Below are 12,547 nucleotides of genomic sequence, written 5' to 3' on the forward strand. Positions count from 1 at the left end.
AAACAATATTTTTAGTAAAGTTTTCCTTTTTCATTATAATTACTTACAGAGAAGGCAATTGTAGTTAGTACTTTATGCTTACTTGTTGCATTAAGGCTGTACTTTTCCATGAACTGGAAATAACTACTCTTTACAAATAATATGTTTTCCTATAATCCTAGCACTTTGGGAGGCTGAGGCGGGCAGATTACTTGAGGTCAGGAGTTCAAGACCAGCCTGGCCAACATGATGAAACCCCGTCTCTACTAAAATTACAAAAATTAGCTGGGCATGGTAGCAGGCACCTTTAATCCCAGCTACTCGGGAAGCTGAGGCAGGAGAATCGCTTGAACCCGGGAGGTGGTGGTTGCAGTGAGCCGAGATTGTGCCACTGCACTCCAGCCTGGGGGACAGGGCGAGACTCCGTCTCAGGAAAAAAAAGAGAAAAAATAGTAATATGTATTTTTTTAATTAAAACTTTTATAACAGTCTGGTTTGGATGAATGGTAAAGACACTCTTTGAATGAAGGTCTTTTGCATGTGTAGGCCTAACCTTCATTGGTAACGGCCTCTCCTGGTTCCCTTTTGGTGTTGGTCAGCTAGCTTTTGCACAGCATCAGGCTGAAGTTGCCAAGATGGAGCCATTAAACAATGTGTGTGCCGAGAAGATGGACTGGACTGGAAGTATCTGGGGTAAGGTGTTTGTGCACTTGTCCTTATTTTGAATAGAAATTCTGAGAATGAGAGAACATAGAACAAAGAGAATGATAAAATAACAGAGGAGGCTTTCCATGACTGAATCTTTAATATCAGAAGAACATGCAAGAAGCATTTTAGATTTAAAACCAGTGACTTTTTGTGCTCATCTAAAGTCACAGGGAAGGAATAGAAGTTGTATATATGTTGGCTCTGATATTATGTCTTCCTTCATAAGACTGTGTGAAGGATCCTATGCTCGCTTTTGTTCATCTCGTCCTTTGCACAGTGTCTGGCATATTCTTAATAGAAGTTTATTAAACAAGTGAATGAATGTATATATGAATTAATATCCATCTTAAATTTAATGGCCTTATATTGACTTGTGAAATTTTATGTTGTAGCTTTACTCTTTTTTAACTACGGGAAAAATTAGTTTTTTTATTCTTTCACATTTTATAAACATTCTCATGAATGTCCACTACCTTTGGTTGTATGTATCTAGCAATGGGGATGGTTTAATAATGTTCCAAGGCATTTTATAAATGCAAGTCCATGACTGACACAGAATTCTGCAGATGGGTTCCAAAATAAATGTTTCTTAAAAAGTTGTGGGAACTAAACCAATTCGGCCTTGCTTCCTGGCTTCAGTGGACAGTGAAATGCCTCCTCTAGCTCAGGCTAGTTTCCCAACGTATATAAGCCTGATTTGGAAAAATCAGAACTAATATTCCACTTTATTTTGTAAACTCCATAAAGAACTGACTTTTTAAATTAAAAATTTACTGAGGTAATTGTGGATTCACACAGTAAGAAATACTAGAGAGAGAGCCCACGTACTCTTTCCCCATTTTCCTCCAGTGGTAACCATCTTGCACAGCTTTAATAGTACAATATCAGAGCCAGGATATTGACTTTGATACAATCCACCAGTCTTATTTCTTTTTTTTTTTTTTTTTATCTACCAGTCTTATTTCGACTTCCCATTTTACCTGTACTCATTTGTGTTTGTGAAGCATTGCTTTTAAAGTGTTTACCTTTTAGACATTTTTATAAAATACAATTTTTTATCTGCATAAAACATGTATAATTTGAATGGATTTTTAAAACATGATTTCGGACATAAGATGAAAAATTTAAAAATCAGCATTACAGGGAGTCTACTTAAAACTTAAGATAATTTAAAACTCATTGGTGGGTGGTCAGGGAGGGTCAAAACCAAAGTAATGTCTTGTTTGGGAATGAAATGCAACATTAAAAGAAATGATCAGTGTTTTGTCTGTTTCTCTAAACAGAATGGTTTAGAAGTTCGTGGACCTATAAGGATGACCCATGCCAAAAATACTATGAGCTCTTACTAGTCAACCCTATTTGGTTGGTCCCACCAACAAAGGTATAGCATATATTTTGTAAAAATTACTTAAAGTAAGTCAGAAATCCCTTGTATTTTAAAGAAATTTAGTGTTTGAGTCATTTTGCTAATAAGCGTTTGTCCAAGAGAAAATACTTTTGCACAGTGATTTTCACATTAAAAATGGCACAACAGCATTTTAACTTATGTAACATACTTTCAGCATCAGTACACAATGAATTTTGATGCATTCTGTACTTTAGTCCTGTGAGGAGAAAATTAAGTTGCTTTTCTCTCATTTTAGGCACTTGCAGTTACATTCACCACATTTGTAACAGAGCCATTGAAGCATATTGGAAAAGGAACTGGGGAATTTATTAAAGCACTCATGAAGGAAATTCCAGCACTGCTTCATCTTCCAGTGCTGATAATTATGGCATTAGCCATCCTGGTTAGTATTAATATATTAGCACTGTTGGGCCAGGCGTGGTGGCTCATGCCTGTAATCCCAGCACTTTGGGAGGCCTAGGCAGGCGGATCACCAGGTCAGGAGATTGCGACCATCCTGGCTAACACGGTGAAACCCCGTCTCTACTAAAAAAAAAAATAAATAAATTAGCCGGGCGTGGTGGCGGGCGCCTGTAGTCCCAGCTACTCGGGAGGCTGAGGCAGGAGAATGGGGTGAACCTGGGAGGCGGAGCTTGCAGTGAGCCGAGATCGCACCACTGCACTCCAGCCTGGGCAACAGAGCAAGACTCCGTCTCAAAAAAAAAAAAAAAAATATATATATATATATATATATGTGTGTGTGTGTGTGTGTATATATATATATATATATGTGTATATATATATGTGTATATATATGTGTGTATATATATATGCACTGTCAGTATTTAGCAAGATTTATATTAAATCTTAGTATTAATATTAGTAATACTGGTTAGTATTAAATATTAGCACTGTCAATATTTAGCAAGATTTACAGAAAAAAAGGCAATGCTAAAATTATTGGGCTTCTTTGATGTTGTAAATCAGGCTAAGTCACGCTTAATGAGAAGGTGATTTTTAAGTGATACAGATTTTTTTTCTCCCCTCTGCCCCTCTAAATGATACAGATATATTATACTTACTTGTATATTTTTATAATCAAGAAAGTAGTTCTCTAGTTTGATTGCATATGTCGTAGCAGTGATTTAGAATAATAACCTCTTTTTAAATGTGTTCTTTAACCTTGGTAAATTAATACACAGGAAATAGGAAGTTGATTTCTGTCTCCCAGAAAGGGGGCCTTCTTATTTCTAGTCTGAGTTTTTGCAGCAGTGAGAAGGATAGAGCATTGAGTTTGACACAGAACCAGAAAGGGATGTGGAAGAACATGGGTATGCTGAGAAACAGTTTGGGGATCCAGGAGCAGACATTAAGAAGAAATATTACTCGTCAACCATCCATGGTCTATTCAGTGTTTTTTGTTATCGATTTTTTAGCTATTACCCAAGTAAAGCAGTTGTCGCATAAAACAAAAAGAACTCAGATGTGCCAAGGGAAATTCTCTTCCCTAAGGATACAAGATTCACTATCTCTGTTCACTTTGAAATCGTTTCTTTTTTGGTTTTGTTTTTTGACTTGTGATTACAGGATTATGTGGTTGACGGGTATTTTTTTGTTAGGTGACATTAGTTCTATCGTCATAGTTTAGTCTCTGAAACTGAAATTATCAGCAGAGTCTTCACCATCTGTTTTTGTTTCATGTGTTCCCTAAGGAAAGTTATGCTCTTTGACTTTTGCTGCTTCTGTCTTCAAATAGTAGTGTTTGAAAAACCAGTACAGAAATTTTTAAAGTTTCTGTTCTCAGGACCTCTTTGCAGTCTTAAAAATTGAAGCCCACAAACAGCTCTTACTTAAGGTGATTATATTTATTGATACTTACATATTAGGAGTTAAAACAAATTTAAAACATATGAGTACTGTACACGCAAGCACGCATCCCCTGAGTCTGAGTGAGGCTGTCACTCTAGCATCTGGAACGCTCCGTTGTACACTCAGGAGGGGACAGTGAAAAAGACAAATAATAATGTCTTTGTATTATGAAAAGTTTTGATCTCATAGATCTCCTGAAAGTCTCAGGTATCCCCCGGGGGTCCCTGGGCCACACTCTAAGGAACTGCTGCCTACTTTTTCCCATGGAATGTGAATCAAAACCTGCTGAATTTTAGCTGTAACTTAAGCCTAGTTTATATTTGTAAAAAGAAAATGTACAGGAGATTGTTTACATAATGATATACAACTTTAAATATTTTCAGCATTTACCTTATATGATGGGCATGAATCTAGAAACATGAATAATTATCAGACTAGAACCTTCTAATTTAAATATCTAGGCTTCAGCCTGCCATTGTTATAGTTCAGTCGAAATGTGTCTAGCTGATTAAAATGTCTACTGACAGATTTATTAAGTTTTATTGGCCACTCTGGCCTTGTATTAATCTAAAGAGGTCTCTAATGAAAAAAAGTCAAATTAACATGTTTATGTCTATAAATGCCACAAGTAAGTTAAATTACATAACTTTGTTAGCACTCTGAATAAAATGCCTCATAACTTTTGTAAGTTAGCCATTGAGTCCTCAGGAAAATGTATTTCTTTTCCTTATAGAGTTTCTGCTATGGTGCTGGAAAATCAGTTCATGTGCTGAGACATATAGGCGGTCCTGAGAGAGAACCTCCCCAGGCACTTCGGCCACGGGATAGAAGACGGCAGGAGGAAATTGATTATAGACCTGATGGTGGAGCAGGTGATGCAGATTTCCATTATAGGGGCCAAATTGGCCCCAGTGAGCAAGGCCCTTATGCTAAAACTTATGAGGGTAGAAGAGAGATTTTGAGAGAGAGAGATGTTGACTTGAGATTTCAGACTGGCAACAAGAGCCCTGAAGTGCTCCGGGCATTTGATGTACCAGACGCCGAGGCACGAGAGCATCCCACGGTGGTACCCAGTGTAAGTCAGCAACTTTTTTATTCTGCTGTCCCTTCATTACTGGTTCTAAATGCTTCTGGAAGAGTTCTGATTGTTTTTACTCTTTTACCCCTCACCCTTAATTATATCATGAGTGATATAGTCACTCACTCTCTCCCCTTTCTGGTCAAAAGTTAGTTCAGCTTCCTCAGAAGAAATAAAATTAGATTTAACTTTTATGTAAAATACAATATAACAGTAGTCTGTTAGAGCAGATGGTAATTCACATGAACCTTCATGGGAAGCCAGCATATGAGATGACAGAAATTTCTATCTTTGAAGAGATCAGAGAGAAGGCAGCACTGAAGGCCCGGAGCTCTAGGGAAGGTGCAGTAGAGCCCTAAAGGATTAGCTGGATGGAAGAGTGGGCTGGGGCCAGGGATCAAAAACATTGCTTCCCCAAATCTTCGGTGTCATTGGCTGGCTAGACTATACTTTTTACCTGTAGAATGGTGAGAAGTTTTTCACCATTATCAGTCTTTTAAAGGGACATTTCCATTTCTGTTTGAGAGAGGAATTTGTATTGTCATTTGAAATGTTTAAATTGCAGCTGGTAAACCTTTGAAATAGTTATGAGCATAACAGAATCTGGGAAATTATAGAATCCCTTCCCATAGTTTCATATAAATAAAACATATCTACATGTATCTAGAAAGATGGACCAGGCACGGTGGCTCACGCCTGTAATCCCAGCACTTTGGGAGGCCAAGGCAGGCGGATCACTGGAGGTCTGAAGTTCAAGACTAGCCCGGCCAACATGGCAAAACCCCATCTCTACTAAAAATACAAAAAAATTAGCCAGGCATGATGTGGTACGCACCTGTAATCCCAGCTACTTGGGAGGCTGAGACAGGAGAATTGCTTGATTCCAGGGGGCGGAGGTTGCAGTGAGCCAAGATCGTGCCATTGCACTCCAGCCTGGGTGACAGAGTGAGACATCGTCTCAAAAACAAACAAAACAAAAACTTAAGATGGTCCTTCCAGCTTTTATAGTTAGTAATTACCTGTCGCCTATCTCAGAAGTCTTCCAGTGACTTCGTATCTCACTTGAGGGGAAAGCCAGTATCACAGTGGCCTAGAAGCCTCCTTGGTCTCCCCTTCCCCTCTGGTCACCTCTTCTCCCTCCATACTCACTCTACTTTAGCCATAAGGGCTCCTGACTGTTCCTTGAACTTGAGAGCCTTTGTACCTGCTGTTCATTCTCTCTACAGTCTTCATTTATATATCATATGGTTACTTTCTTCAGGCCTTTACTCATTTTTATTATTTTTGGAGACAAGGTCTCACTCTGTGGTCAAGGCTGGGGTGCAGTGATCGTAGCTCATTGCAGCCTCAAAATCCTGGGCTCAACCGATTTTTTTGCCTCAGCCTTCGAGTAACTAGGACTATAGGCATATACGACCATGCCTGGCTAATATTTTTTATTTTTTGTGGAGATGGGGTCTTGCTATTACCCAGGCTGGTCTCAAACTCCTGGCCTCAAGCAGTCTTCTCACCTTGGCCTCCCAAAGTTATGGGATTACAGGTGTGAGCCACCATGCCTAACCATATCACTTTTTCAGACCACCCTAATTTAAACTGTAATTTGACCCTACCAGCCCACCCACATTCAGCACTCATCTCTTCTCTGCTTTTTTTACATAGCCTCTTTAATTCAACATATCATACTTGTGATTTTCTTCTAACCTAAATATAAGTTCCAGTGAGAACAGTTTTATGTATTTTGTTCCTGCTGTATCCCTAACACCTAGAACTTAATATATGCTCAAGAAATATTTGTCAAATGAATTATTCTCACCAGGCAAGAGAAGTTGACAATACTGATGAACAATTCTCTTGACCCCTTCTAAGCTGGGCCACTAGACCACCCAGTATATGCCCTAAGCGTTCCCACTGCTCCGTGAGTGTACTGTGGAGTTTGGTGAGGTATAATAACATTTATATAATTATAACCCAGCACCGGACCCTGGATTTGAAAGAGTTTGGAGCTTGCTACAACGGATTTGGGTGGGAACTTTTTAGATATGTTTGATTACTAAGACTTCACATTACATTAAACAGTTAAAATGTAATTTTGTACTTTATAGCATAAATCACCTGTTTTGGATACAAAGCCCAAGGAGATAGGTGGAATCCTGGGGGAAGGCACACCGAAAGAAAGCAGTACTGAAAGCAGCCAGTCGGTCAAGCCTGTCTCTGGCCAAGGCCAAGACACATCAGGGAATACAGAAGGTTCACCCGCAGCGGAAAAGGTCCAGCTCAAGTCTGAAGCCGCAGGCAGCCCAGACCAAGGCAGCACATACAGCCCCGCAAGAGGTGTGGCTGGACCACGTGGACAGGATCCGGTCAGCAGCCCCTGTGGCTAGAGGAACACCAGCACAAACAACAGCCTCAAGTCTCCTTCGAGCTTTGTAAAGTATACTCTTCACTTTCTTTCTCTTCTCTGCAAGAATTCTGATTACTACAAAGGTGCCAACTTCAACATTCACATTTCAACTTCAACATTCACATTTTTACTGACAATTAGAATTAACAAACACATGTTATATATTGTAAAAGCTTTTAATTTCATCTTCTCTTTGATATTTACATCCCATAAAGTAAGAAGTGTTTATTTTAAGATGAACAGATGACAGGCATCACTGATTCTGGATAGTTAAGGAGGCCAGTTTGAATTGGGGACATTGAAAAAGAAATTTTATCGTTACAGGCACTTACAGGAACCCACTAACCAATTTACATTGCCTAGTGGAATCCACTAGAGTTAAGGCCACCCACTTGATGCCTCCAGCATCTTCATGCAGCCATGAAGTATCGTTACCAGGATCAGTCTGACACCTCAGCTTAATCTCTACATAGGCTGCCCACAGGTCATTGTGGCTTTGTAGTTTCATCTTTTCCACAGCTATTACTACGCCTGCATCCTTATTGTCCCTTTTACTTTATGTTTACTTAGAGAAAACTGAAGACTGCCAGGGCAATTTAGATAACATAGCTTGTTATATTGGTAATCTGTTTTACAGAGTCAGTCGACTGAAAATGACTTTATTCTTTTCCCCCACCAACTGAAGTGCATGGGCTTTTTATAAGACCTATTTTTTGTGTTACTCAGAATCCTACCAGTGGATACTATTAGATATTACCATATCTTAATTCATATTATAGCAAATCATATTGTCTTGTCCATAGGAAGTTTGCATTTTTAGAGATCTATACACAGAGAATACCATGATGAGGAAGAAGAGAGTTGGGTGTCTTCCTTAACTGCAGACAGAACTTCAATCAGCACTTCACATTAGTCTGATTATCAAAAGCATTCCTCATTTTAAACTTTTTAAAAAGCAATGCATAAATGTTGTACCTGTCCTTAGCAGACTTCACAGACATCAGGTGTCCTTTGTTTTAACCATATTTCATACTACAAGTTATGTTCAACTGCTTACTAAAAGTGATACCAGTCAGGAATAAAGTCTTTAAATTTTCATGCAGATATTTGTATCCCAAGCACTTGCTTTTTCATTTTAATATGAAATGCAGAATACACATGTTTGGATCCAGGAAGTGTTACTACGTGCCTGTAACAATTTAATTTTAGGCCAGGTGCAGTGGCTCATGTTTACAATCCTAGCACCTTGGGAGGTTGAGGGAGGATGATCGCTTAAGCTCAGGAGTTCAAGGCTATGTACTAAAAATAAAACTAGCCAGGCGTGGTGGTATACGCCTGTAGTCCCAGCTACTTGGAGGGCTGAGGCAAGAGGATCGCGAGGTGGCAGTGAGTTATGATCGAGCCACTGTACTCCAGCCTGGGTGACAGAGCAAGACCTTGTCTCAAAATTATACATGTTAATATATTCTAGTTTAATATTGTAAACATCTTTAAAATTTCATCAGAAAGGTTATTTTTTCTAAGAAGTGCAAAAGGATTTTAGGATTTTTAACACAGAGGACATGTAACAAATGAATCCTGACAGACACCTGCAGTTTAGAATAAATTTGTGAACATCCATGCGTATAAAGTGTCCTCTTGGGACAAAACATGTTCACACTGACTTGGGGAATATGCCCCCAAGGTGAGAGCTGTCTTTTGAACTGTGATCTGACTCTGAAAAGTAGTGAATGCCCCAGGTGATAGACTGTAACTGTGAGTGGAATTAATGCTGCTTGCATGCCTTTTAATCCAAAACCAAATGCTTTTAAAAAATTTTTAAATAAAATTTCACCTTTGTATTCTTTCATTACAGATATCCATTTGGGGATGAAGTCTACTTTGACAGCTAGCAAGGCAACGTGCAACTGCTGTTGAATGATGACAGCAATTCAGGAAAGACTTAAATATGAAAGCAAATTGAAGACATCAGGGCCAGTTTATTATCAGAAAAGAGATGACTTGTTTATTGACTAGCCAATATGTCATTAAAATTAAGGTTTATATTGTGAAGCTTTTTTGAAATTTTACTTTTTTTTGAGAGTTTTGCTCTGTCACCAAGGCTGGAGTGAGGTGGTACAATCTCGGCTCACTGCAACCTCCACCTCCCAGGTTCAAGCGGTTCTCCTGCCTCAGCCTCCCAAGTAGCTAGGATTACAGATGTGCGTCACCATGCCTGGCTAATTTTTGTATTTTTAGTAGAGATGGGGTTTCACCATGTCGGTCAGGCTGGTCTCGAACTCCTGACCTCAAGTGATCCGCCCTTGTCGGCCTCCCAAAGTGCTGGGATTACAGGCGTGAGCCATTGTGCCCAGCCTATATAGTGTGAAGCTTTTAGGAAAATCAGAACAGGGTAGACAGCTGTTAAAAACAATGTTTAAATGGAATAATGTTGAATGTTTATAGGCTGTAAGAACTACTGTATACACAAAATAAACTTTTTACGTTGTGGTTTGGTATACTGTCTTAACTGAATTTTCTTATAAGAACCCCATGAAACTTACTTACCTGAGTTTTTAAAATGCTATCCAGGACATCATACCTTATAGTATACATGAAACATAATGTAATCCAGGTTTTAATTTAGTACTTTTTTTTTTTAGCTGAGCACTTAATGTAATTCCAGATTATGACTCTTAAAAAACATTGGCCATTTAGAGAAATAGTTCTATTTGCCCATCCAAATCACGTGAATGACTTTTTGAAAGAATAGGGGTCGATCCCATCCCAGCTGTGCACAATCAGAAGCAAGCAGAGTGGAACAAGTTGGCAGCTTGTTCCAAGCGTGGGCTTTTTTTTGCAGTCTGTGATCCAGTGTTACTCCAGGACCCGGTCTGTCCCATACTTGTCTTTTGCTACAGTTACTTTGTTATCATCCCCTTGTAAACTGCCTTCAATATCTGGGATAAGGAAGACAAAGCTTAATGACAACTAAGGTTCTAGCTGACATCTTTCATATTTAATTTTCGTGAGTTTTCATCTGTTTTCTATTTATGTGTCCTAGGTTCTTGACCTAACCACATGGGTTTTTTTTTTTTATTTTTATATTAGAACTTAGAAAAGTTTGTTTTACAGCAGTATTATGGAACAGAAGAGACCATTTTAAATAATTTTTTTAAACAGCCCAAAACACACAAAAGATACTTGTTTTCTAGAGACAGGGTCTTGCTCTGTCACCCAGGCTGGAGTGCAGTGGCACGATCATAGCTCAGTGCAGCCTCCACCTCCTGGGCTCAAGTGGTCCTCCTCAGCCTCTTAAGTAGTTGGGACTACAGGTGTGTGCCAGCATGCTTGCTATTTTTCTTTTTTTTTTTTTTTTGAGATAGAGTCTTGCTCTGTCACCCAGGCTGGAGTCCAGTGGCTTGGTCTCGGCTCATTGCAATCTCTGTCTCCCAGGGGTTCAAGTGATTCTTCTGCCTGAGCCTCCCAAGTAGCTGAAACTACAGGCGCATGCCACCATGCCCAGCTAATTTTTGTATTTTTAGTAGAGACAGGGTTTCACTATGTTGGCCAGGCTGGTCTCAAACTCCTGACCAAGTGATCCGCCCACTTCGGCCTCCCAAAGTGCTAGGTTTACAGGCGTGAGCCACTGCACCTGGCTGCTGATTTATTTTTCAAAGACACAGGGGTCTTACTATGTTGCCCAGGTTGGTCTTGAACTCCTAGCCTCAAGCGATCCTCCTGCCTCAGCCTCCCAACGTGCTGGGATTACAGGAATGAGCCACCATGCCCAGCCCAAGAAGTAAGAGTTTCTTTTATACTGACTTTGGCCTAAAAAAACAGATTTTCATGGAGGAAAAAAAAAACCTAGATTTTTAATAAGACTATTTTATATACTTTTTTACATTGATCAAGTACATTATTTTTACTAAACAACATTGTTTCCCACTACATCCATGGTTATGTATAAAAAAAGCCATTGTCAAGATTTTAAAAAATTATTTCCATAAAAGGATTAAATTCTAATCTGTGATTCACTTAACTTCCTACTTTACAAACACTAGGTAAAGTAATCTAACAAGCTGCCAAAGAACACATCCCAAGTAGTAATCACAGATGATGAAGCACCTTACAGGACACCTCCACCCTCAAACGCACGTGTCCAGAGAAGTATTAATGTCTTAATAGACTACTGAAGGTTAACTATTTACATCATTCTAAAAATATTTTAAGCTGTATTACAGTGCTATAAATTCTCCTTTTAAGGAAAAAAGTAATAGGTTGTTTCCTTACCGTGTTTGAAAGGAAAAAAGTATATCCATAGTAACTAATGGTCTGCTGATTTTTTCTCTGAATTTTTAAACTCCAACAAAGCATTACTTTGCAAAAAGTCCTTTAGCCCAATGTCAGTGTCTCTGTTTTGATCTCTTTGTAAAAGAACTCTCTGTTCATCCATTCTCTTTGCCTGGGACCGTAAAATAAGGCTGAAAAAGTCTTCATCTGGTACTGTCGGACCCTTTGTGGTAGCAGGTGGTGGAGCACATCTTTGATCATCTAATCTGGCTCCCTAAAAGTTTATGAGAGAGATTAAAAGACATACTGTGGGAAAGAAAGCACCAAGCTATGTTATATCTCTCAGTCATAACAAGAAAACGCAGTTGTAAACTTTTATTTGGGGCTTCTCAGAAATTAATCTTTGTTTTTATACTGTTCTATTTAGTTCCCAGCCTGATTTCTGAAAGAAATAATCTTTAAACCTGAAACTGCATAAAATTTTTCCTTTAAAATGGCTTATATAGGTATAGCTGCTTCATTGGTTTAGTACGTGCATTATGTTAAGTCATACTGTTTTAATTATAATTGGTCACAAGGAATAATCTGAGATAAAATACAAGGTCAACTATCTAAGTATGACAGTTCAAGGTTATAATCTAACAGGCATCAACAGTGTAACTTAACAAATCTTTAGAAATATGTACAAACTCCATGAGGAACTCTTAAAAAAATCACGTCTTAGGCTAGGGGACAGCAAACTGTAACCCAGTGCCTGCTTCTGTAAATGAAGTCATTTTCATTTTTCCATCAATACATTTGTTTATATACTATCTGTATGGCTGCTTCCCTACTAAATGGCAGAGTTGGGCAG

At 38.8% G+C, this 12,547-nt stretch overlaps 2 protein-coding genes across 16 annotated transcripts in view; one reads left to right on the forward strand and one right to left on the reverse strand.

The window, feature by feature from the left end:
- Positions 1 to 9,920, forward strand: part of CLCC1 (chloride channel CLIC like 1) — a 31,778-nt gene extending 21,858 nt beyond the window's left edge. For 4 of the 6 annotated variants that reach the window (XM_009246998.4, XM_054530397.1, XM_009247001.3 and 1 more), the window contains 6 exons: positions 579 to 672; positions 1,971 to 2,068; positions 2,331 to 2,477; positions 4,677 to 5,018; positions 7,124 to 7,447; positions 9,278 to 9,920. In XM_009246998.4, the coding sequence (XP_009245273.2) occupies positions 579 to 672; positions 1,971 to 2,068; positions 2,331 to 2,477; positions 4,677 to 5,018; positions 7,124 to 7,402 (960 nt within the window). In that variant the 3' untranslated portion in view covers positions 7,403 to 7,447; positions 9,278 to 9,920. Of the gene's footprint in view, positions 1 to 578; positions 673 to 1,970; positions 2,069 to 2,330; positions 2,478 to 4,676; positions 5,019 to 7,123; positions 7,453 to 9,277 lie in introns of all 6 variants that reach the window. The other 2 variants (XR_002914668.3, XR_010138014.1) reach the window with 1 other exon arrangement.
- Positions 9,669 to 12,547, reverse strand: part of GPSM2 (G protein signaling modulator 2) — a 56,665-nt gene continuing 53,786 nt past the window's right edge. For 8 of the 10 annotated variants that reach the window (XM_054530335.2, XM_002810508.6, XM_063718254.1 and 5 more), the window contains one exon: positions 10,759 to 11,968. In XM_054530335.2, the coding sequence (XP_054386310.1) occupies positions 11,729 to 11,968 (240 nt within the window). In that variant the 3' untranslated portion in view covers positions 10,759 to 11,728. Of the gene's footprint in view, positions 10,362 to 10,758; positions 11,969 to 12,547 lie in introns of those variants that run through there. The other 2 variants (XM_054530329.2, XM_054530345.2) reach the window with 1 other exon arrangement.

The sequence above is a fragment of the Pongo abelii genome, chromosome 1 (genome assembly GCF_028885655.2).
Source record: "Pongo abelii isolate AG06213 chromosome 1, NHGRI_mPonAbe1-v2.0_pri, whole genome shotgun sequence".
Taxonomy (NCBI): Eukaryota; Metazoa; Chordata; class Mammalia; order Primates; family Hominidae; genus Pongo; species Pongo abelii.